Source organism: Lissotriton helveticus, chromosome 1_1 (assembly GCF_964261635.1).
Source record: "Lissotriton helveticus chromosome 1_1, aLisHel1.1, whole genome shotgun sequence".
In the NCBI taxonomy this organism is placed as follows: domain Eukaryota; kingdom Metazoa; phylum Chordata; class Amphibia; order Caudata; family Salamandridae; genus Lissotriton; species Lissotriton helveticus.
The window spans coordinates 1,734,809,716-1,734,833,024 of NC_136057.1; the positions used below are offsets into that span (position 1 = coordinate 1,734,809,716).

Below are 23,309 nucleotides of genomic sequence, written 5' to 3' on the forward strand. Positions count from 1 at the left end.
TCGCCCTCGTCACCGTCCCCCGCATCCAACGAACGACCTCCACGGCAGATCCTTCTCCTACCTCTCCGCCAAGACCTGGAACACCCTCCCTACCCACATACGGCAGACTCAAGACCTACTCTCCTTCAGAAGACTCCTCAAGACCTGGCTCTTCGAGCAGTAACGGCACCCCCCCTCCCCTCAGCGCCTTGAGACCCTCAAGGGTAGGTAGCGCGCTTTACAAGTACTCTGATTGATTGATTGGAACTAGTTGGCAAGCAACCAGGCGCTGTGCTGAGCAGAGGAGAGTGAAAGGTGGAGGAAAAGGTGTCAGCGTCATCACTACAAAAAGGCATTGCGAAGCCATACTAACGGCACACTGTGTGCTATACAAGTGGCAATTAACAATAAAAACCTAATTGCAAAAAGAGTTTGGGGGTGTGGAGGGCACCAGCCCTGATACTCACAAACAACATTCAGTGTCTTGGAGGTTCTCCTCGTCAGGTTTGCTGCGCGCATAGTCGCCTCACAGGCAGCAGTCACTTCGACGTGTTCCTTTTGCACCATCAGGGTATAGGTACAGGAGCTGGGAGATTCCATCTCGCAGGGTTCCAGGAGGGTACCAATTTGTATGCTCAGCTGAACCTCGCGCGGATAGGTTTCCACAACATCACAGATTACATTCACCTCTGTACCAACTGGCAGCTCAGCTCTTTTTGGTAATATTTGAAGTACTGGATCAGGAAAGTCTGGAGACATATACAAAAAAGAAACTATTTAAATAATGTGAATTTGCTTAAAAACGAGACAGGTGAGGACAGGCAACAGACATCAATAAATGTTTACAAATTAATAGGTAAGACACATATGAAGCCTTTCACTTTTTAGGTCTGGCTTTGTGAATGCCAGATCCTAGAGACAGCAAAATTGAAAATGGTTCTGTCACACTAGAAACGGAATTTAGTATTACAAATGGTTAATCTGAGGAGGAGCTTGGCGGGCATCCGTGATGGCCCCGTGAGCACAGCGCTCTCCGGACCCCCGCCACTCCCGGCATGATATCCTGAACATATCCTGATTAATTACGAGGACTCTTGTAGAGGAACCTGGGCTGATCTTCCTGCTGTTTTTGGATCTCGAATTGGACCAGGGGCACCGAAGATACGTCGACTCGAACTTTCGGGGCCCGCCCTGGTGGTGCGCCCGGGTCTTGGTGAGGCTCTGTTGCCGTGTCTGAGTTGAACAACAGCGGCAGGGGGATTCGACTTGTGGGTCCCCCTCATAACTTTCGGTTTCGATTCTGCCTCAGACTACGTCTTCCGGCAGAGGTGTCTGGCCGTTGTTGGGTCCAGCGGCGCGAGGTTGCTGTTGCGCCTTTTGCCTGCATCGCATCCTTCCAGACTGGTTCACACCTCGATGTGCCCTCGCTTCTGATTTTTGGCTCCAGCGCCCTGTCCTCCTGCGGCCATTTTCACCAGGTCGCGTGGGTCCCTCGGGGACGCGGTCTCCATCATGGCTGGCAGAGGGGACCAAGAGAGGCGGAAGACCAAGACGCCCCTTCGCGGGGGCCCGGTCCAGTCTAACATCATGGACCGGTACACACAATCGAAGGGGTCCCCTGGAGCCGCCTTGCCTGGCCCGAGTGCAGTTGGGCACCCTTTGGAGGCTTCGGCGGAGCCGTCCTTGCAGGACATCATGGGCGCCATTTCTGGCATGAGAGAAACCATCGGCCAACAGTATGAAGTTCTGGCCCACAAAATTGATACTGTGGCCATTGATGTGAACTTGATTCGGGCCGACCTATCTACAACCAATGAGAAGGTGAAGTCATTGGATCTCAAGTCATCTAGCCTCACGGCCGACGTCTCGGAGATACAGACGGAGATTGGCAACCTCAGAAAGATGAATGATTTCATGACCCGGCGCTTGGAGGATTTTGAAAACAGAGCACGGCGTTGCAACGTGCGTGTGGTTGGCGTTCCGGAAAATCCTGACCCACATTCTGTTGATCTCCTGGTTGAGGACTTGATACAGAACTACCTTTCTCCATCTGGATTGAGCAAATTCTTTGCGGTGGAACGTGCCCATCGTGTTCCGGGTGGCCAGGGCAAGCCGGGCGCCCCGCCGAGGCCCATTGTTGCAAAACTCTTTCGTTATAGGGACCGAGACGCTATCATGCAGGCATCGCGAGTTAAGGGCCCGGTGGCCTTCGAGAATGCCACGGTGAACTTTTACCCGGACTTCACACAGCTTGTGCAGAGACAGCGTATGGGCTTCCGTGGAGTCAAGAAGCATCTCCGGGACTTGGGACTGCGATACGCTATGCTTTTTCCTTCCAGGCTGCGAGTTGAGTACAATGAACGGACCCTTTTCTTTGATCGGCCTGATTCCGTAAATGACTGGCTGGACTCTCTGCCGGACCGGCCTAATTGGACTGAGCCCACCGAACACCCGGGTGGTGCCGAGGGTGGTGTAGAGAGCTGAACTTATTGTCTATGCCCCTGTCTCCGTGCCATGTGAATTCTTCCGGGGTTCCATGCTTAAGTGCCTCTAATTTCTGTGTGTTCTCTTCTCTCTTTATCTCTGTCGGGGTGGCGGGTGGGACAGGGCCTTTCCTCCTCCGGGGTCTTTTTGTAGAACAGGGGTTTTTGGGCGACAGGCACACTGCATGTTGGGGTGGCTTTTTAGCTTACTGCAGGGGTGCAGGGTGGGGGGTGTTTTCTTGGATGTTGGGGGGTGGGTTGGTGGTGTGTTTGAGGTTTGTGTTTTGTTTTTTCAAGGCGACTCTATCTTGCTAATGGAATTTTCAATGTCATGCTCATTGGGGGATGGTTCCTGCATCACTTTGTGGGATGGGGGGTAGCGGGTTGAGGTTTATTTCGTGGAATGTCAATGGTCTGGGGGACCGTATAAAACGGGGGGTGGTGTTGCGATGCCTGCGACGTTTGTCTCCCGATATTGTTTTTCTGCAGGAGACCCATCTAGTGGGCAATACTTGTGGTGCAATGAATAGGTGGGGCTATCGCCTTGTCGCGCACTCAGGGTTTACTACGGGTTCCAGGGGGGTGGGCATCCTTGTCCGGGCTTCCCTTCCCCTTGCGATAGATGATGTGATCCTTGATGATCGGGGGCGTTATGCCGTCCTCGTGGGACGATATGAGGGCCGGACCCTTTCTCTGTTTGCCGTTTACGTGCCCCCCGGCCTGCAGACCTCTACCTTCTCCGATTTGGGCCGAGTGTTGTTGGGCCTCCCTGATAGTATTCTTTTCATGGCTGGTGACTTTAACTCTGTGTTCTCCGGTCTGAGTGATCGTTACCCCCCTAGGGACACTCCTTCGGCCCAACTATGGCTGGGTGGTTTTTTGGATACTTTTGGGTTGGTGGACTGTTGGAGACTTATGCACCCCACTCAGCTTCAATATACTTTCCATTCTGGGGCCCATGGGAGTCTGTCTAGACTGGATTACTTCCTAATGCCAGCTGCACAGTCATCGGCTGTTCGGGAGATTAGACACCTCCTCCGGGGCATCTCGGACCATTCTCCGCTCTGGCTTTGCTTTGATGTGGGGGTGGAGGCGGCGGGCCGGGTGGCTTCTATCAACCCTTGGTACCTGACCTCCCCTGAGACCCGTGGTCTATTGATTAAGTCCCTGGACAATTATTTTCTAGACAACGAGGGGTCCGTCTCCTCTGCGGTGTCCCTATGGGAGGCTTTTAAGACAGTGGTTCGTGGGCAGGCCCTGTCTCTCATTGCTGAAACCAAAAAGGCGAGGAACCGGGAGGTGGTGGATCTTGAGATGGAAATTCTTGAGATGGAGGCTGACCTGGAATCGACTGTTACTCCTGACAAACTCCATGCCCTGGGTCTGAAGCAGTTTGCCTATAGGTCTCTGGTCACAGATGCGGCTAAAATGATGTTTCGAGAGCAACAGGGTCGTTTGTATGATGTTGGGGACAAAGCGGGTAAATTGCTTGCTTGGTTGGATAAGAAGGAGAGGGCGGATCGAGTGGTGCCGGTGATTCAGACTTCGACTGGTGTGAGAGTGACGGACCCGGTTGAAATAGTGGAATGTTTTGCGGACTACTTTCGTGCGGTTTATTCCCCTGTGTCTGAACGGGAGGCGGACGACTCTCGCCTCTTGCTGCGTGATATAGCTTTGCCCTGCCTCTCCGATTTGGAGCGGGTCTCTATGGAGGCCCCGTTCTCTACGGACGAAATAGCGACTGCCATTCGCTCTCTCCGTTCGGGCAAGGCTTTGGGCCCGAATGGATTGCCAATCGAGTTGTACAAACTGCGTCCTGATAAGATTGCGCCCTATCTTCGAACAATGTTTTCGGAGTACTCTCCCCTATGACCAGCGCCTGGCTACGATCGTTGTTATTCCTAAAGAGGGTAAACCCCGGGATCTTTGTTCGTCTTATAGACCCATCTGCCTGTTGAATGTTGAGCCCAAGGTTCTTGCCAAGCTCTTGGCTACTCGCCTCCTGACGGTCATTAGTGACTTGATTCATCCGGACCAATCCGGATTTATCCCGCACCGTAACACAGCTCTTAATCTGCGTCGCCTCCACGGAGCCATTGCGAGGGCGGGGCTTCTGACGGAGCCGGCCATTTTGGCTTCATTGGACGCCTCGATGGCCTTTGACACGATAGAGTGGCCCTATCTTTGGGCAGCCCTTGAGAAGTTTGGTTTTGGCCCGGGGTTTATTGGATGGGTGAAGCTGCTATACCCCGACCCCCTGGCGCAGGTTGTGGTTAACGGTCGAGTTTCTGTTCCCTTTTCCCTCGGTAGGGGGACCAGACAGGGGTGCCCCTTGTCTCCGCTACTTTTTGCTCTCGCGTTAGAGCCGCTGGCTGCGTGGCTTCGATGGGAACCTTCACTCAAGGGGATACGTTGGTCCCCAGATTTTGAGGACCGCGTTTCGCTTTACGCGGACGACATTCTTCTTTACCTTACTTCCCCGCGTAAATCTTTAAATGTTTTATTCGACGTTCTCACCTCGTTTGGTAAAAATTCTGGTTTGATTATTAACTGGGCTAAGTCCTGTGTATATGTTCTCTCGGGTGTTCTGCCCCCGTTGCCGAATAGATTTCCTATCCAGGTTGTTCAGTCTGGCTTCAAATATCTGGGGATCTTTATTACACTGGATTCGTCGCTCCGGTTTGAACGTAATCTCCTTCCCCCGCTTCTTAGACTGAGACTGGACGTGGCTCGCTGGCGTAAATTACCTCTGTCTCCGCTGGGCAGAGCTTCCCTTTTCAAGATGATGTCCTTGCCGCGATTCCTTTATGCACTTCAGAATTCCTATGATGACGTCCCCGCTACCTATTTCCGAGAGGTCGAGAGTCTACAAAGGCAACTGATTTGGGACGGGCGTCCACGTATCGCCCTTGCGAAGCTCACCATCCCTTGGTATGACGGGGGCATAGCACTTCCTGATATCAGGAGATATTATTGGGCTACCCAACTGTCTGCCATTAACCACTCAATGTATTCCCCGGGTCGGGATCCGGCCTTTGAAATGGATAGACTCCAGCTGCCGGGAGGGGACTTTAATAGAGCGCTTTACTCCAGGTCGGCTGGGCGCCATCTTACGGGACCGACCAGGATTGCGGTTAGTGTGTGGCGCGCTGCGAATGTAAGCCTGGGATGGGAGGATCGAATGACACTGCCGACTCCGCTTTATGCCTCCGAGCGTCTGGGCTGTCTTTGGACGACGAAGGGTTTTGACCGCTGGGATATGATTGGAATATGTAGAGTGGGTGACGTATGTATGAATGGAACGGTGAAGTCCTTCGAGGCCCTTCGGAACGATTATGACTTGAGTGATAGGGAATGTTTTAGATATTTGCAGGTCCGCCATGCCCTTGCTTCTGTTCTGACTCCTGGTGCCGCCATCCCCGAGTCCTCCCCCCTCGAAGATCGTATCCTGGATGGCCACCTCCCCGATAGCACTATCTCCTTGATTTACAAGAAGTTGATTCATAATCGCGCTGACTTGCTTGTCCGACTTAGGGAGGCTTGGGTCGGCGACGGGCTGGAATTGGATGACGAGGATTGGCAGTCGGCACTATCTCCTCCGAAAGAGGTCGCCATTCCTGCCCGTCTCCGTCTGGTTCAGCTTAAGATCCTCCACCGGGTGTATGTTACTGGTCCTCGTTTGGTTGTGATGGGTTTTTCCCCGGATGGTTTATGCAAGCGTGGATGCGGGATGAGTGCTGCATTTCTTCACATTATCTGGGAGTGCCCGAGGGTGGCTGCCTACTGGACTGAGGTGCTTGCGGTGATGGCTGATGTGACTGGAATTGCCCTAGTGCCTGAGGCCCGAAGATGCCTGTTGAACGTGTGGGAACCTACCGACTATTCTGTGGCCCAGACCAGATGGGCGACCCTGGGATATATGGTTGCGAAGCGGGACATTGCGCAACTCTGGGGCTCGTACAGGCCCCCCACTGCCTCTGTGTGGGAGGAAAACATGGACTGGTCTATGTTCCGCGAAAAGACGGTCTATACAGCCAGGGGCAGACCTAGGGCATGGACGAAGATCTGGGGTCAGTGGAACGCCTATCGCAGAGATATTTGTGCTCCTCCATTGGTTGACACCCCCGATGTTACCTTATCTCCCTAGGCTGGCGTTCCTGAAATTTCGTATACTGTCCTTTGATTTGCCTGCCCTCCCCGCTGTCCCCCCCACCCTGCCTTGTCCTACTGATTATGATTTCATATTCCTGATTAGTGGGTTTCCCCTCCTCCTCCTGGGCTGACTCCGCTTATTATGCATTCGCCTTTCTTGTTGTTTGTTGTTTTTCGGTGTGTATATAAAAGAAAAATGCCTTATCTTGTTTTATACTTTGGGTGACATTTTGTTTCCGATTTGTGCCTGACCACCGGAGTGGCCGCAAGTGTTTTTCTCACATTGTGCATTGATTTTAGTGGCCAGCCCGTAAGGTTGTAGGCCCATCTCTGTAACACTGATTTTGTTGCTCAATAAAAGTTTTTGACCAAAAAAAAAAAAAAAATGGTTAATCTGCCATGTCACACTGAGCACTTTTTATATGACATTTACAGCTATCTATGAACTAGATCCAGCAGGGGATAAGCTATATCTTCGTGGTCACCTGCTGCTTTTTAAGACAAACATACTATCATGCGAGGCAAGACTAGCGAATGGCTGCTCAAAGGCTTGCGCTGAATACAAAGGGATTGGTTCACTGTGTTTATATATAGATGTACTGAACGAAACGCATTGTTTTACAAGGAAAGGGAAACACTTTTTAGGACGAGCCTGAGCGGCGCATGCACTGCTGCGAGGCATGCAGTAGTGGAGTAGGGACTTGAAGCCCCGCCCACTCTCTGCCCATATTTGTCATTGACTTGTCATTGTCTGTCGTAAACGCTGGCCTGCGAGTCCTTATTAGGCTTGTTAGTCCCTCCATGGTACCGGCTTGTCTACATTCGTAAGCACCCATGGCGACTGGCCCCTTTACTTCTGATGCGACCCAGCATGTCTTATTTAGTATGTAAGCACTCCTTTTCTTTAGGTCTCGCCTAGCGAATGCAGCGCATGCGCTCCTTCGCCTTGGCGAGACTATTGTTGTTGGTTTGGTGCGCGAAGGGAGACAAACCATGGCCGCGCATGGACAGGCGATGTGCATGCGCATGGAGTCTCCTCTCTGCATCACACGCTCCCACCGGGCGCTTGTTTTAGGACTTGTTCCCTTCATACAGCCAACAACGCAGGAAATAAGTAACTTTTCAATTCAAAGGTAATTTCAGAACCAACCACTAGATGGCAGTATAACAGCCTGTAAAAGTTACACGCTGCTAAATGGAGGACTCCGCACTGACAGCCCTAATTTTGCTGATAATTTTTGTCTGATGCTCTAGAACCTAAGTTGTGACGTTTCTGTGCTGTTAGGTGTGACAACTAGCTCTGCCAGGACGAGCAGTTCACCCCCCTATACTTTGTTCCTATGTTTACCTTTTGTTCACAAACTGAAGACTAGCTTCTATTTTTTCATCTCCTTCTCAAGTGCATGTGTATGGTGTGACAGATGCCTGTCAGTACCGAAGAAGAACTCTTTAATGTCTTTTGTTTGATGTTCGCCAACCCTTGATTAGGCTCAATTTTCTTAGCCTGTATGTATAGGTGTGGCAATGAGGTGCACACGAGCATGGACTTCACCCACACTGAATTTGTGGATCAATTTATGTGTACTTTCTGAATGACTGTGGCACGTATGCATTGCAAATGCTTGTTCTCAGATTGGAAACTTGTGTTTTTTAGCCTCCTTTGTGCTCTAGCTCGCCCAGAGCTTCGCCCCCCAGTTCTGGTGCTGAGACTGGGGCCCGGTGCATCGGTTCGTCCCAAGGATCTCGGTTTGGGCCCCGGGTGTCGACCCCCATGGACCCTCCCAGCACCGCGGACCACCGGTTCTTTGCGCACCCTTGGATCTCTCCGGGAAACCAGTAGATTACCCCGATCGGGCCACAGATTTACCGTAGAGTCGGATCCGACAGGCCGGTGGGATTGGTGGGCCTTGATGAAGCAGCGGCTGCCCTAGCGTGGGAAGTAGTATACCCGGCGTGTGACAGTGAGTGTCCATCCCCCCGGCCCTGAGCCTCCATTATCATCATTAACCTTTATCTGAACAAAGACCGCCCACCACCCCCCACAAACACGGGTCCCACCCCCTCCTCCCTCCCCTCACCGTCTGCATGCACGTTCCACCCCCCTTTGCCCCATGCCAGCATCATTTCCACTCCTGATGTCTTCCATGGAGGCTTCTCCTATTTATCCATGAATCCCTCACCCGTTACCACGAGTGGACCCCATAAAGAAGCCTTTGGGTAATGTCCGGGCTATATAAAAATGCATTAAATAAAAGGACAGCGCATCCTGTCCTAGACCCCCCATACATACATCACAGGCGCTGGAGCTGTGTTCATACTGTGGGCTGAGATACCCAGATTTTTGCACCTCGAATAGTAACCCTGTGATTGCAGCCCTCAGAAACCCGAAGCACGAGGGTGCCTAGGCACCTTATCTCAAGCTCATCCTATTAGCAGAGATGAAAGTAGAGTCCTGGTGTCTGTGGTATGGGAGGGTCGTCCTGTGTGTTCTGAGGCAGGTCTTTGCAGTGGGGTTAACGGCACAGGAGCAGCGGGGCCCCTGGGAGTAGAAATGTCTCCAGCAGCTGGAAATGATTACATGCAGTGCTTTGAGGAGGAGCTCCTGAGGTCGAGGAGCTGTATGCGCTGGTTATGGTGGTACTCTATGTACTCACTAGCACTTTTTATCCTGGTCTGGGGTTTCCAGTGACTCCTTGATGCATTCTGGGTGTTGTAGGCTTGGTTTCATTTCCACTGATTTTTTTACCACAATACTTTGTGTGGCAATGAACTGCAGGTAAAGGGCTCGCACCGGACACACGGGGTCTGTGATGAACATGGCGTGAGTTGGGTGGTGACCCAAGGTGAGGGGCTGTGATGGTACCAAGGTGGGTTGGTAATCAGCAGATCACCCCCACCCAACTGTACTGCACCAATGTACAACCCACACCCTTCCGCTATGCACCCCAAGCCTGTACAGCCGAACCTGCCACCATGGACCGACCATCATTAGACCACATCTGCCATCACCACCACCTCTCATACACCATATCCGTCTTCGTGGACTACTTGCCGTTACCTGCCCAGCTACTACAACCGCTCATGACGCGTGGCCCATGGTGGAGCCTTCATCATACGTTTGCCACACAGTGGGCCACTCTTCACACACCTCTAACCCCTTGAAGTCCCACATCACACACTTCTACCACTGTGGGCCCCACTTCACACACCTCTACCACCGTGTACCTGCATCACACACCTCTACCGCAGTGAACCCCGCATCACACACCTCTACCGCCGTGGACCCCGCATCACACAACTCTACCACTGTATACCTGCAACACACACCTCTACCACCGGGTACCCACATCACACACCTCTACTGCTGTGGACCCTGCACCACACACCTCTACCACCGTGGACCTCGCATCAAACACCTCTACCGCCGTGGACCCCGCATCACACACCTCTACCACCATGTACCTGCAACACACACCTCTACCACCGTGTACACGCATCACACACCTCTACCACCTTGGACCCCACATCACACACCTCTACCACAGTGGATCCCGCATCACAGACCTCCTCCACTGGGGACCCAGTATCACACACCTCTAGCACCGTGGACCTCGCATTGCACACCTCTACCACCTTGGACCGCGCATCACACACCTCTACGACAGTGTACCCACATCACACACCTCTAACACCATGGACCCCGCATCACACACATCATTCCACCATGGATCACACACCTTTACCACGTGGACCCCGCATCACACACCTCTACTTCCGTGGACCCAGCATCACACACCTCTACCCCCGTGGACCCCGCATCACTCATCTCTATCACCGTGGACCCCTCATCACCCACCTCTACCACCATTAACCTCTGGTGAGACATCTCTCCCAATAAAGACCCCGGATCACACACCTTTACCACTGTGAAGCCCTCAACATACATCTCTGCCTCTAAGGAACCCTTGTGTCACACATCTACCACCATTCACCCCATGTCACATACTTTTACCTTCACGGACCCATGTCACGCATCTCTACCACAATGCACCCCATGTCACACATATTTACCACTATGTACCCCCTCACGCATATGTACCACCATGCACCTCTCTTTATACATCTCCACCACCACAGGCTGCTCTTTCATACACCTACTCCACCAGTTAGACACATTCTGTCTCCCACCTTGGACCTCTTGTTGTACATCTCATCAACCACGATAAACCATACATATTGTGTAGTACCATGGAGCTTTTTCAGACCTCTTATGGACCTCCTCAAGCCCTTATCACACTTTTTGTCTACCACCATAGACCCCTGATCACACATCTCTTCCAACCATCCTGAACCCCTCCCCATACATCAGTTCGACAAGTGACCCGTCAGAGTGAATCTCTTCAACCACGCACCCCTCACCGAACAGCTACTCTACTATTATCGACCTTTTCTCATACATGTACCCTGCTACCCTGGAATTTTAGTCATACATCAATTCTACCACCATTGAACCCTCTCCATTGCTACCATGCAACCTGTATTATAAAGTGTGTAACTCCCCGTAATGTCTCCGTGCCTAATAATGCAGGCCCATCCACTATTCTTGCCTCCACCAACGCAAACCAAACCATGAAGTCCCACTACTTCCCATTACCGATCTTCAACTATGAATTCCACATTGGAACTCCTCCAAGCCTACCTCTACCTCTCCCACCACACTCCTCCATGGCTGGGCACATATATCTCTAACATCATGTCCATACGTGCTACAATGCCTCGTCTGCCGCCATGAATGCGTCCACTACACACACTCTCTACCATTATGGCCTCCTTATCAATGGGTCCTCTCCCTTCACCATCATTCACTTCACACTTTTGTTTTAGATCTCATGCTTGGTAAGCGTACACTAAATAAATGACAATAGACTACAAAAAAACCCTTGATTGACCACACCTCAATACACTCATCTCTGTCACCGTGGACCTCTCCCACTACAGTTTCCATTAAACTCTAGATCTTCATCCAAACCTTTGTACACCAAACATCACATTGTTCCACCATGGTACCCTTGCTGACTTGTACTATTACCCTTTTGTTACTTCAAACTTCCCAGCCGCACACCTCTATCTAGTACCAAAGACCACCTCAACCTCGTACATCAAACACAGCCACCACAACTTTCTAGAGCATCATCGGGGCTGCCTCCATACCATTCCTACCTCGACAATCCGTACAGTTGCAGCCAATTTATGGCCACTGTGCTACCACTGTAAATAGCCCAATAACCACCATGAACACAACTTTTACTAACAGAGACGTCATCACACATCGTGTGTCTTGGTCCCATCTGCTGCGTGGGTATCACACCACCACTGAGTGACCTGTAACTCCCAGGCCCGGACTGGCCATAGCGGGCACCGGGCGTTTCCCCAGTAGGCCGCTAGGGTGGGGGGGGGCGGTTTTGGGCCGGCCATATCGGCCCCCGGTAACAAAATCGGCTGAAACTGGCCCTCGCAAACTGCTTGGCTGCACTCCCCCTCACCCCAGGGGAGGGGGGGGAACAGCTGAGCAGTTTGGCAGGGCCGATTTCTGTTCCCAGTCCGGCTCTGGTAACTCCACAAGAGCAGTGTCTACCGCCTCGTAGCTTCCTTCTGATGCTTTCTAATACAGTCCCTGCAGCCCCAACACGTCACCCTACCACTTGGTAGGATCTCCTGTCCCACCAAGATCCTCCCCTCGGCCCTACCGCTGGTCCCTGATCTCTTTGAGGTAGGGTTTTCTTGTGAGTGAACCTCGGTGAAGAATAGGTTGTTTATGAGTGAACTCAACACAGCAGGGAGTTCCTGTGTGTATACATAATTTGTGAGTGCTTCTGTCATTCAGCTAGTTGTAGCACTCTACCTATGGACAAGGTGGGATGGTTCTCTGGTTAAAATTGGGTTTCCCCTTCTGAAGATGATTGATCCGCGGCTGTCTCACTTTGAAGCGGGGTATTACTGATGTGACGTGGGTGGAGGCAGGCTGTTCCTGTAGATGAAGCTCGTTAAACTACTCTTGTGGGAGAATGCTACTGAAGTAGGTTTTTGAGTAGGCAGTTCTCAACCAGCAAGCTGTTTCTGAGGGGTATGCTGCGGATGCAGGTTTTCGAATAGGTAAAGCTCGTCGTGTTAATGTTCTTGTGGGTGAACCGTGTTGAAGCAAGTTTTTATTTGGGTACATAAGGCGACGCATGTTTTCCTGTGGCATGATCTCATTTAGTAGGCTTCTCTTTGGGTGAATGCTGCATATGCAGGTGTTCCTGTGGGTGAATCTCATTAAATAAGCTTCTCTTTTGGTGAATGCTGCCCAGGCAGGTTTTCCTGTGGCTGCATCTCATTAAGTGAGCTTCTCTTTGGGTGAATGCTGCACATGCAGGTTTTCCTGTGGATGAATCTCATTATGTGAGCTTCTCTTTGGGTGAATGCTGCACAGGCAGGTTTTCCTGTGGCGGAATCTCATTAAGTGGGCTACTCTTCGGGTGAATGCTGCATATGCAGGTTTTCAAATCGCTGATTTGGTTCAGGGTCCACCCCGGCCGAATGCAAGAACTGCTGCAGCCCTGCTAGGCCGGAACAGGAAAGATCCTGTAAGGGGGGACTAGGCCCGAACGGCCCCCGGACCCCCCTATCTCAGCCAGTCGCCCCTATCACAAGCAATGATCTTTGTGTGGTCAATTAAGATCAGGATCAGCATAGGCCCGAGCTGGCATCCACACTGTTCCTAGCACCGCGTCACCCAGGTGTCACCCACTGCCGCACCTCTTTGCACCTGGGGGGGCCTATGCCCGACTGACCCCCAGACCCCCCCACTCCCCACCTCAGCTGAACAGCACCACAGGCTCACTTGACGTGTCTTTGTCTCAATGGATGTGGGCTGTCTAAGATAGCGGCCTTTGTCACAGGCGAAGGCCTCCAGTCACCTCCGCCGCCTCCAAGGCCTTTCCAGGTATAGGCCAGTCGCATCAGGGGATGTCACACAGCATTTGATCCGCCACATCCAGCATGGTCTCAGCCCCGCAGCTCCTCTAGTTGTGCACCAACATGGCCCCTCCCGGCTCAACGGGGCCTCCCTCAAACGGAAGAGGCCTGATCCACACTGTTCTGGCCATAGGTTTTTGCAGGTGCTGCGGCCTCAACACTGGGCCCGGCTGCACTCTGCCGTGCCCAAGACTCCCTATAGGGGAGGGAGGGGGGAGGCCTCACCCTGCTCTATGGGGGACCCCCCGCACCAACCGGGCCGGTTTCAATCTCGGACGGGCCTCCAGGGTGGCCCCGGCACCCCCCGCTGTCACCGCAGGGCAGCAAATCCGCTCCGGGCCACCTCAGGTGTCACCGGGTGCACAGGAGGTCTCAAATCGGATGACACAGCCTATCCGAGGGGTGTCCCGCTAGGGTGGGACTCGCTGTGACGCCCTCGATCCACCGGGCGACCTCCTGGCTGACAGCCCCAGGGAACCACGCCTCACCAAGCAGTCCAGCAGGCAGGGGGCCACTCCCTCTGGACTTGTGAAGGCCCCACACGACTCCACCGCTCAGCCGCACCTGCCTCTCCTTCCGGTATGGCTCAATTGCACCTGTCCCTCAAGTGAACACGGCGGGCTGGACAGCCACGCTGCTGCGGTTCGGGTCGCTGTCTCACTGCCGGCGCTGTACCCTCTCTCGCCTGACGAGGGGCACCACCACCCGGGCCTGCATGTTAACCTCGCGTGTCATGACTCAGGGCTCTGCTGCCTTGTCCGGATCAGTGTATGCTCTTTTGTAAACTCCTAGGAGGCAGGGCAAATTTCCCGTTGCTGTACCACAGGATTGCCAGGATAACTGGGGTTATGGAGCGGAGTGCCTTTAGAACAAGTCCCCCATCTTAGGTACTTGGCCATGCCCCCACTTAGCGCCGGTCTTGGTAAGTGCCCGGAGGGGTTCTGACAGGCTGGCCACGTTGAGTAGAAAGTGTGCACAGTATGTTGCCATGCCCAGAAAACTATGGATTTCCATTGGATTGTCCGTTGCTGATGCTTCCTTAATTGCCGTTGATTTCCTTGGGTTTACAGGTAGACTGTTTTTTGAGAATATGAAGCCAAATATTTCTGCCTGAGACTTGAAGAAAGAACATTTGTCCTTGGGCAGGGTCAATCCACGTTCCTTCAGGTGCTGCATGGTGGATTTCTGCCATTTGAGGTGCTCTGCCAAGGTGGATGCTAAGATGAGAATATTGTCGCTGATATTCCAAACTCCTTTGAGTCCTGACAGAGTCTCCATAATACCGTTTTGAAAAACTTTGGCGGCTGATGAGATTCCAAAGTTGAGCCATTTGTATTGGCGCAGACCTATGGGGGTCGTGAACTTAGTTATGTATCTATTGTCTGTATGGAGTACTACTTGATGGTCCAGCTTGGAGAATCATTTTGTACCATTTAGGTCTGCGATGATGTCATCCATGATTTGCATTAGGTGTCTTTCCCTGTGTATTGCCCTGTGTATTGCCTGGTTAGGTAGACTCATGTCAATGCAGAGCTTGATTGCTCCTAGCTGCCTTTGTTTTTCTATGATTACTAGCGGGAACATCCATGGTGTCGGGCCAGATACTTTTTCGATTATGTCCATCTTCTCAAGTTTTTCTAGTTCCTCTTCTACCTGGTGTACAGGTATAACGGTATATGCCGGTGTCTCAGGGCTGCTGATTGATTGTTTATTCAATATGCAGCTTCACTGGTGGCCCCTTTTGGCATCCCAGACTGGTGAACAACCCCCGGTACTGCTCTAGAATGTTGCCTACCTGCAGGGCATGAATTTCCTTAACCAAGTACACTAGCTCTAAGTCTTCAGAGGTGTGTCATCCAAGTAGTGTGGTTTCTCCTTTTTCGGGGACATGGAATCGAGCTGTCACCTCTTGTTCTCCATGTCGAACCTGTATGTTTGTCGTTCCCACCAAAACCAGCGGTTCTTTGCTGCTGCAGGCATATATCAGAGTGCAGGTTGGATCGATGGGAGTACGGGGGTTCAGCATTAAGTACTGATTGTGGGTGATCACGTTCACTGATGCCCCCCGTATCAATCAGGGCAGGTTCTATGGTGCCTGTGACGGTTATCTGGCAGCGTGGGTGGGTCCTCTGGCCTTTACCGCAGGGGGCCGTGTAAGAGATGACTATGTATTTCTCTTTGTCGTCTTCCAGGCTGGCCTTGTGACTTTGCCACTTCTCAGGGTTCTTTTACACTGTGTCTGTTTGTTCGTCACCGGACAGTTGTCGGAGCATTCGGGTTAAAGGGCGTCACCTTTGTTCTCATCGCTCTCTTTCACCTCCTCTGCACACTCTAGTGAGTTTGGCATATTGAATGCTGAGCACATGCACGTGCCACCTGCAACTGGGCCCTGTTCCAGTGGGTAGTTTTGTAGGCCACTGTATGGGCATGAGGCATCTGAGGTGGGACTTGCCTTCGCCGGTCTATTCATTGGCTTGCTCTGGACCATGTCTGCCACTTCCATCTTGAAGGACATGCTCGCCCGTGGGTATCATCCTTCTGCTCCTTTGTTAAAAGCTTCCTCCATTTCTTGCGCCCTTGCGGAGGATAGGTCATAGGTTTGTGTACGTATCAGCATATCTTCCAGGGGCATGGCAGGTTGTCATAGAATCAGACGCCTTAGTTGTGTAGACCTGCATCTCGGTATTATTTGGGCTCTGACTTCTTTAGATTGATCATCTTCACTGAACATGCTTACCAGTGCTCGCAATTAAGCATAAACTGTGCCCACTGATTCTTCCTCCTTTGTCTGGCTTGGCACAGTTTGAATCGCTCAAAATCTGGATTCAATTGGGGGTTGAAGTTTGCGTTTAGTGCCTTTATGGCTGTGTCACAGTCATCAACACTTCCAGTGGCAGGAAAGTGCTGGAATATTTTGTATATTTCATCGCCTGCAAAGTGCAGAAGTAAGGATCGCTTGACTTCATTGTTGGGCTCTCTGGTAGCTCGAGAAAGGTTTTCTAGTCAACCCACCCATGTGTGCCATCTGGGTGCTGCTGTTGCAGGGTCTGCCAACTCACTAAATGGTGCTAGTGCTCCAATGGCAGTGTGAACTGGGGTGAGTGTGTTAAGGGGAGGGGCTCCATGCTGCAGGATTCATCTTCCTTACTGCTTTGTGGGCCCACCCTGGCTTGCATATTTTCTTTATTCTTGCTTTAAATTCTTATTTGCATACTTTTATTTATATTTTTTCCACTATACATCGATTGTTTCCTCTTTCCTTTTATCTATATTCTGCTAGAATCTAGCTCCGGGTCTGGGACGGAAGGTAGGAGCTTGCAGTAGACTTAAGGGCGCCTGTGCCGAGGGCCAGAAGGTGATTGGCTCAAGTTAATCACGTGGGTAAAGGAGGGACTTTCATGCTGTGCATGGACTAGCTGCCACTGGGTGTTTTTGCTAGTTACAAAGACGGAGTCAGTGCTTTTTACACAGCTCTGTTAGCTACATGGGTGGATGGTAGCTTGGCTGAATGGTATAAGGTGCTGGATTTAGAATCTAGACATTTCGATAGCGGGGTTTGGATCCATCCACTGCCATGTTGCTTTCAGCTGTCTTAAGTTTTCCTCAACAATGTTAGGCGAGGGGCATGGCTATGTGTCAACAAAGATGGACGCCTGCTAGAAGAGCTCCGCAATCTCTAACCCCCACCGCCACAAAATCAGTTTAATTTATACAACCCATGTAATGGTAAAGGCCGTCCTGATGGCAGCATGGCCAGTGGTGCGCTTGAACGAACGATTTGCCTCTTCTAACACCAGAATAGGATTGAGTAAAGTAACGGGGCCCAGCCCCTGCAGGAAGCCGCCGGCTCACATGAGTGACATAGCCGCCTAAAAGTGAAGGCACTAAGGAGATCGATGAACGAAGGGGAATAGCAGTTCCCCGGGGGCTTAACTTAGCCTGGCCACTGGAGGCGCGGATCAGAGACAAGGCGACAGTGGAGTTGCAGCACGCTTTCCCCACAGTGGAACCGATACCACGCTGGGAAATTTCCATCACCTTCCACAGAGGAGCACTGCTGAGAAACGTGGTGTAGCCTAGACCCTGCTGGAGACCGCAGCCTGAGGAGCGCAAAAGCAGGGGCACGAGGGGGGTCATCAGCTAAGGTGAGAAGCACGACCCCCCCTCAGAATCTCAGTGACCTAGCAAGCGCTGCCTTGGCCCTGAGGATCTAAGCAACAGACTTGCCCACTAAAGAACTGGACCAAGTCACATCTGAGCATGTACACAGGGAGAGGGCAGGGCACTGCTAACATCATCGGGCCCGCGAGGGAACCCGGAGGGATGCCATCTTATTAATCAAGCCTGACAGGGAAGATCCCTGCTGCATAATTGATTAACACACCGGCCTCTCATGGTCGTTCGGCCACGGACAGTATTAAATCGATGTCGACATTTGAGCCCATTAATGCAGGTGTTGCGGAACCGGGAGGTTTAGGTGTAGGAGAGGGAAACACCCGCTCTCACCTGAATTGGAGGAGGAGACCTTAAAGTGGGTTTTTACCCTGAGAGCAGCAACATCACTGGCACCAAGCCAGATTGTTTACTCACAGGGAGAGGCCGCACCGAACATCGAGCACAAACTGATGAACCACCAGGAGTAGCATAAATACAGAGTGCGAGAGGCCTCTTAAACTTGCAGATCCGAGTGGACTCCATAGGGGTAACCCCGACAGGCCGTGGGTGGCACGCAGCAACAGTGCTCCACAAGCAGACGGCGAGTAGTTGAGCAAATATGCCATGTTGAATACAGCAGAGACCGACGGAGCAGAAAAGGCTGAAATGAAGACAACACCGTGGCAGGAGTCAGATGACCCCTCTCTGAAAGATATATGGACGCCATTGCCGGAGTGCGCACGTTGCTTGAAATCAGGATAGACTCAATAATAAGTGAGGTAACACTGATAAGGGCAGACCTGCAGAAGATGAGCAAAAAGGTGAAGGAGATAAAAACAGTCATAACGGAGCTCAACCATGATTTTAAGACGATGCAGCAACAAATCAAAGACTTGCAAGTAGCTAGTAAAGCGATGGAAAGTAAATTGGACAATTATGAGGAGAGGTCGCGCCGAAATAACGTCTGAATCTTTGGAGTGCTGGAGCGAGCAGAGGGTCCAGGCCAGACCTCTTCATAGAAGGTTTTATCACCAAACACAACCTAAAAACCTATCTAATTTCTTCTCGGTGGAGAGGGCACATCGTGTTCCGAGGGGAAGCCCAAAACCTGGGTCTCCCCCAAGACCTCTGCTGGCGAGACTCTTCAACTATGGAGACCGCAACATAGTCTTGCAAAACATCAGCACTGCCCCCGCCGATCAAAATTGACAACAGCATGGTGACTTTCTTCCCCGACTTCACCGTCAATGTGCAGAAACAGAGACAATCTTTCCAGGGAAATAAAAGTAAGCTCAGAGAAAGAGGACTTAAATATACAATGCTGTTCCCTGCAAAATTGCGAGTGGAGGCGGAGGGGAGGGCATGTTTTTTTGACACCCCAGAGTGGCTGGTCTGGTGGAGGACGGTCAATGGAAATGGCTACAGGCAGAAAAGGGACCATTCCCCTGTGAAGCAAACCGCGCTGGATGCACACTCACGGCGACTAAAAGAAGGAAAAAACTCAGAAGAATAAGACTCAAAACTAAACTAAGTAACTGCAAAGTGGAGCAAATGCAGGCTACAATATCTGACTATCATACAGTAGGCAACAGCCTGCAGAAGCTATACTACATTATGGATAAGTGACTTTCAGAATTATAACTGTTGCAGCTGCATGGTGGAATTTGGCAAAAAAGTAATGGCGGTGGTTGAAGGTATAAAGAACGCACCCCCCCACTTTCTTTGATAGAGTTTCCATATGGGGCAACAGGCACTCTGCATAGTTGGGGATAAGGGCGGTTTTCAGCCCAGATTGCAGGTAAGTAGGTATGGGGGTTTAGGATTACAGTTATGTTTGTTAGATAGTTTAGATGACACCAATTCACAATGGAAAGGGACATCATGTAATTCATTCACAACAAGTTTAGGAATTCACTTGACAAACTATCTCAGGGTGTTGATCATAACCCTGAGGGTGAGTCCTATGCAAGCGAGATTGCCTGGCTTACAGAGTAGAACGGGCTCCAACAGAAATCAGTTCATCTACACATGGAGGCATTAGACTTTTGTCCTGGAATGTGAACGGTCTGGAAGATAAGCTCAAGCGTGGAACAGTGCTCCAATACATAAAGCGACACTCACAGAATGTAGTTCACCTGCAGGAGACGCATTTGAAAGGGAACACATGCGGGCGCACTCAGCATTTACCACGGGATCCAGAGGGGTAGGAATAATGCTACGTAAAAACTTTCCAATGATCATTCAACACACATGGACTGACAAACAGGGCAGATACACAGCAACCTCGGGGAGATGGGAAGACAAAACTATTACATTAATATCCATGTATGTACCGCCAGGCCTCCATGACTTGGCTTTTAAAGACCTGGGAGACCTGTTGCTTGCTCTTCCAGAGGGGCAACTCTTTTTGGGAGGAGACTTTAATTCACTCATATCGGGACAGCTGGATCGGTATCCCTTAAGGGAGGTACCACCCTCACAAACACAACTCCGCGACTTTATAGGTGCCATGGGACTAACCGACGCATGGCGTACCCTTCACCCCGCTGATACCCAGTTTACATTCCAGTCTGGAGCCCATAAAAGTCTTTCCAGAATAGACTACATAATTGTACCGGTACACCAAGCGCGACAAATCAAAGAGGCTTGCCACTTGGCAAGGGGTATCTTGGACGATTCCCCAGTGTGGGCCTTAGTAGAGGTGGGAGAACCACAGTCAGGTAGAATAGCTCCAATAAATCCCTGGTTCCTAAAAGTCCATTCTGTTAAACAGACAGTTTCACAATAGAGCTGTATTTCCAGGAGAACGAGAGATCGGTGGAGTCAGCGCGATCGCTCTGGGAAGCCTTTAAGACGGTAACCAGGGGCCATGTGGTCTCCCAGACTGCTGGGATCCTTACAGAAAAAACCTCCATCCTCGCTAGGTTAGAAACAGACATCCGACACTTGGAAGAGAGGGTACGGGGGAGGATGCAGTATAAATCAAACACATGCTAGAGATTAAGCTAAAAGAGTACAGGGATCTCGCCACAGATGCTGCACAGACACAACACAGGGCCACGCTTTGTAGGATCTACAAAGCTGGGGACAAAGCGGGGAAACTGTTGTCGTGGTTAGACAGAAGAGAACAAGCCAATAGACTGGTGGCCGAGCTGAGGGATGAGTCAGAGTCAAAATTGACAGACCCACAAGAAATAGCAAATAGATTTGCGGACCACTTTCAGTGAATATATACATCCAGAACCGACTCCACAGCAGAGGAAGCAGACTCCCTTTTGTCAGACATGCCCCTCGCTACCCTTTCAGCAGATAGATAGCGAAATCACACACACGGAAGTCGAGCGAGCAATTGGGGAGTTGCGGTCTGGGAAGGCGATGGGCCCAAGCGGTTTACCCATCGAACTATATAACTTAGCTCCCAGCAAGTGGCAGACCAAAGAATAGCCACCAGAGTGGTAAACTGATAAATGAGTGCTCCTCATACAGACCGATATCTCTGCTCAATTCCGAGGTTAATATCTTTGCAAAATTATTGGCCACCCAACTGCTTGGGGTTATCACGAAACTTGTGCACCCTGAACAGTCGGGCTTTATGCCATCAAGAAATACCTCACTCAAACTTCGACGTTTATACGGTGTAAGATGTGGTGGTGGTGTCCCTTGATGCCACCATGGCATTTGATACGATTGACTGACCATATATGTTTGCGGTACTTGGGAAAATGGGATTTGGTCCCAACTTTATCAGCTGGGTGAACCTTCTGTACAGGGAACCCATGGGGCAAGTAGTGGTAAACAACAGGAAATCCAGAGTGTTTACCCTGGAGAGGGGGACCAGACAGGTCTGCCCCCTTTCCCCATTCCTCTTTGCTTTGATGCTGGAGCCTTTGGCATTGTTGATAAGGAAAGACCCAATCATTAGGGGACTTAGGTGGGCGGAGGGCTGGGAACATCGTATCTCCAAGAGCCTCAAATAATAGAGCACTTCACATTCTCACAAATTTTGGGAAGTACTCCGGTTACACCATAAATTGGTCCAAATCAGTCATTTACGTATTAAGGGGTGATTTTCCTTCGACGCCTAGGGCCTATGTAATAGTGGAAGCAAAAGAGGGATTCAAATATATGGGCATATGTGTCACCAAGAACCCGGTACAATACTATGAGCAAAATCTCTTGCCCCCACTGCAGAGACTCAAGAGTGACGTTAAGACCTGGAAATCTCTTCCACTGTCCCAAATGGAACGCGCCGTGCTATTTAAAATGATGGCACTGCCTCGATTTTTGTACATATTACAAAACTCACCGGGTCCAGTTGAAGCAAACGATTTCAAATCCATCCATAGTGAACAGAGGGTATGGGAAACCGCCACGTAAAGCGACTCAAAAACTGGTAAGGGGATGGTACGATGGTGGTATAGGACTCCCGGACATTAGAAGATACTATAGGGCGGCACAATTAGCAGCTATTAACCAATGAATATATTAGCCCCAGGATTACCCCGGTTACAAAATGGATTGGTGGCTTCTTCCAGGTGGAAACAATTCAAAGACACTTTACTCCAATCCCGCAAGAGCAAAATCAACAGGCCCAAATAAACGTGCGGTTCAGATATGGCACGCAGTTAATACAAGCATGGGATGTGCAAACCACCCCCCCTGTGCGATGCACAGAGATTAGGCACCCTGAGAAACATCAAGGGCTTTGATCGCAGGGACTTAATTGGAATTTCCAGGGTCGGGGATCTATGGAAAATGGGTGAGGTGATCCCTTTTGCACAGTTACGGAAAGAGTATAAGATGGCTGAGACGGAAGCATACCGTTAACCACAGATCAAACACACTCTTCTGGTGGTTATTTTGAAGGGGCAGACGCTCCCTGAGTTTTCCAATCTCGTGGACAGGATCCTTGAAGAAAGCCTGCCTAACAAAGCGATCTCTATGACATACCAGAAGTTAATCAACAACATGCCTGACCCTCTCCTGCAACTCCGCAAACATTGGGAGGAAGACGTTGTGGGCTTGGAGGATGATGACTGGCAAGAGGCTTTGGCATCCCCTAGGGAGATTGCGATCTCCTCGAGATTAAGGTTGGTACTGCTCAAGGTGCTGCATAGAACATATCTATCATATACCGCTCTGGTAAAGATAGGTTACAGAGACATCTCCAAGTGTGAGAGGAGGAGCGAGCAGGAGGGAACTTCATTCACATCATCTGGGAGTGTGCTCACTTTAAACGCTATTGGGCAAGGTGACCCAGTGTATGGCGGATGTGCTGGGGGCGCAGATAGAACCCAAGATAAAACAATTTCTTCTGAATATTTAGGAGCCTACAGACTTTAATGGTAAAGAAAAAACCTGGGTGGCGCTGGGGATGATAGTTGCCAGGCGTAACACTGCCAGACTGTGGAAAGCACAAGAAGCACTTACATTGACTGCATGGAAGAGAGACATGGACTGGTGCATAGTAATGGAAAGAACCATATATGAGTCAAGAGTTTGCCCTGAGAAATGGTCAAAAAT

General features: G+C 50.9%; 1 protein-coding gene across 5 annotated transcripts in view; it reads right to left on the minus strand.

The window, feature by feature from the left end:
• LOC144833854 (intercellular adhesion molecule 1-like) overlaps positions 1 to 23,309 on the minus strand; it is a 499,750-nt gene that overhangs the window by 132,375 nt on the left and 344,066 nt on the right. For all 5 annotated transcript variants that reach the window (XM_078689198.1, XM_078689194.1, XM_078689195.1 and 2 more), the window contains one exon: positions 447 to 728. In XM_078689198.1, the coding sequence (XP_078545324.1) occupies positions 447 to 728 (282 nt within the window). The remainder of the gene's footprint in view (positions 1 to 446; positions 729 to 23,309) is intronic.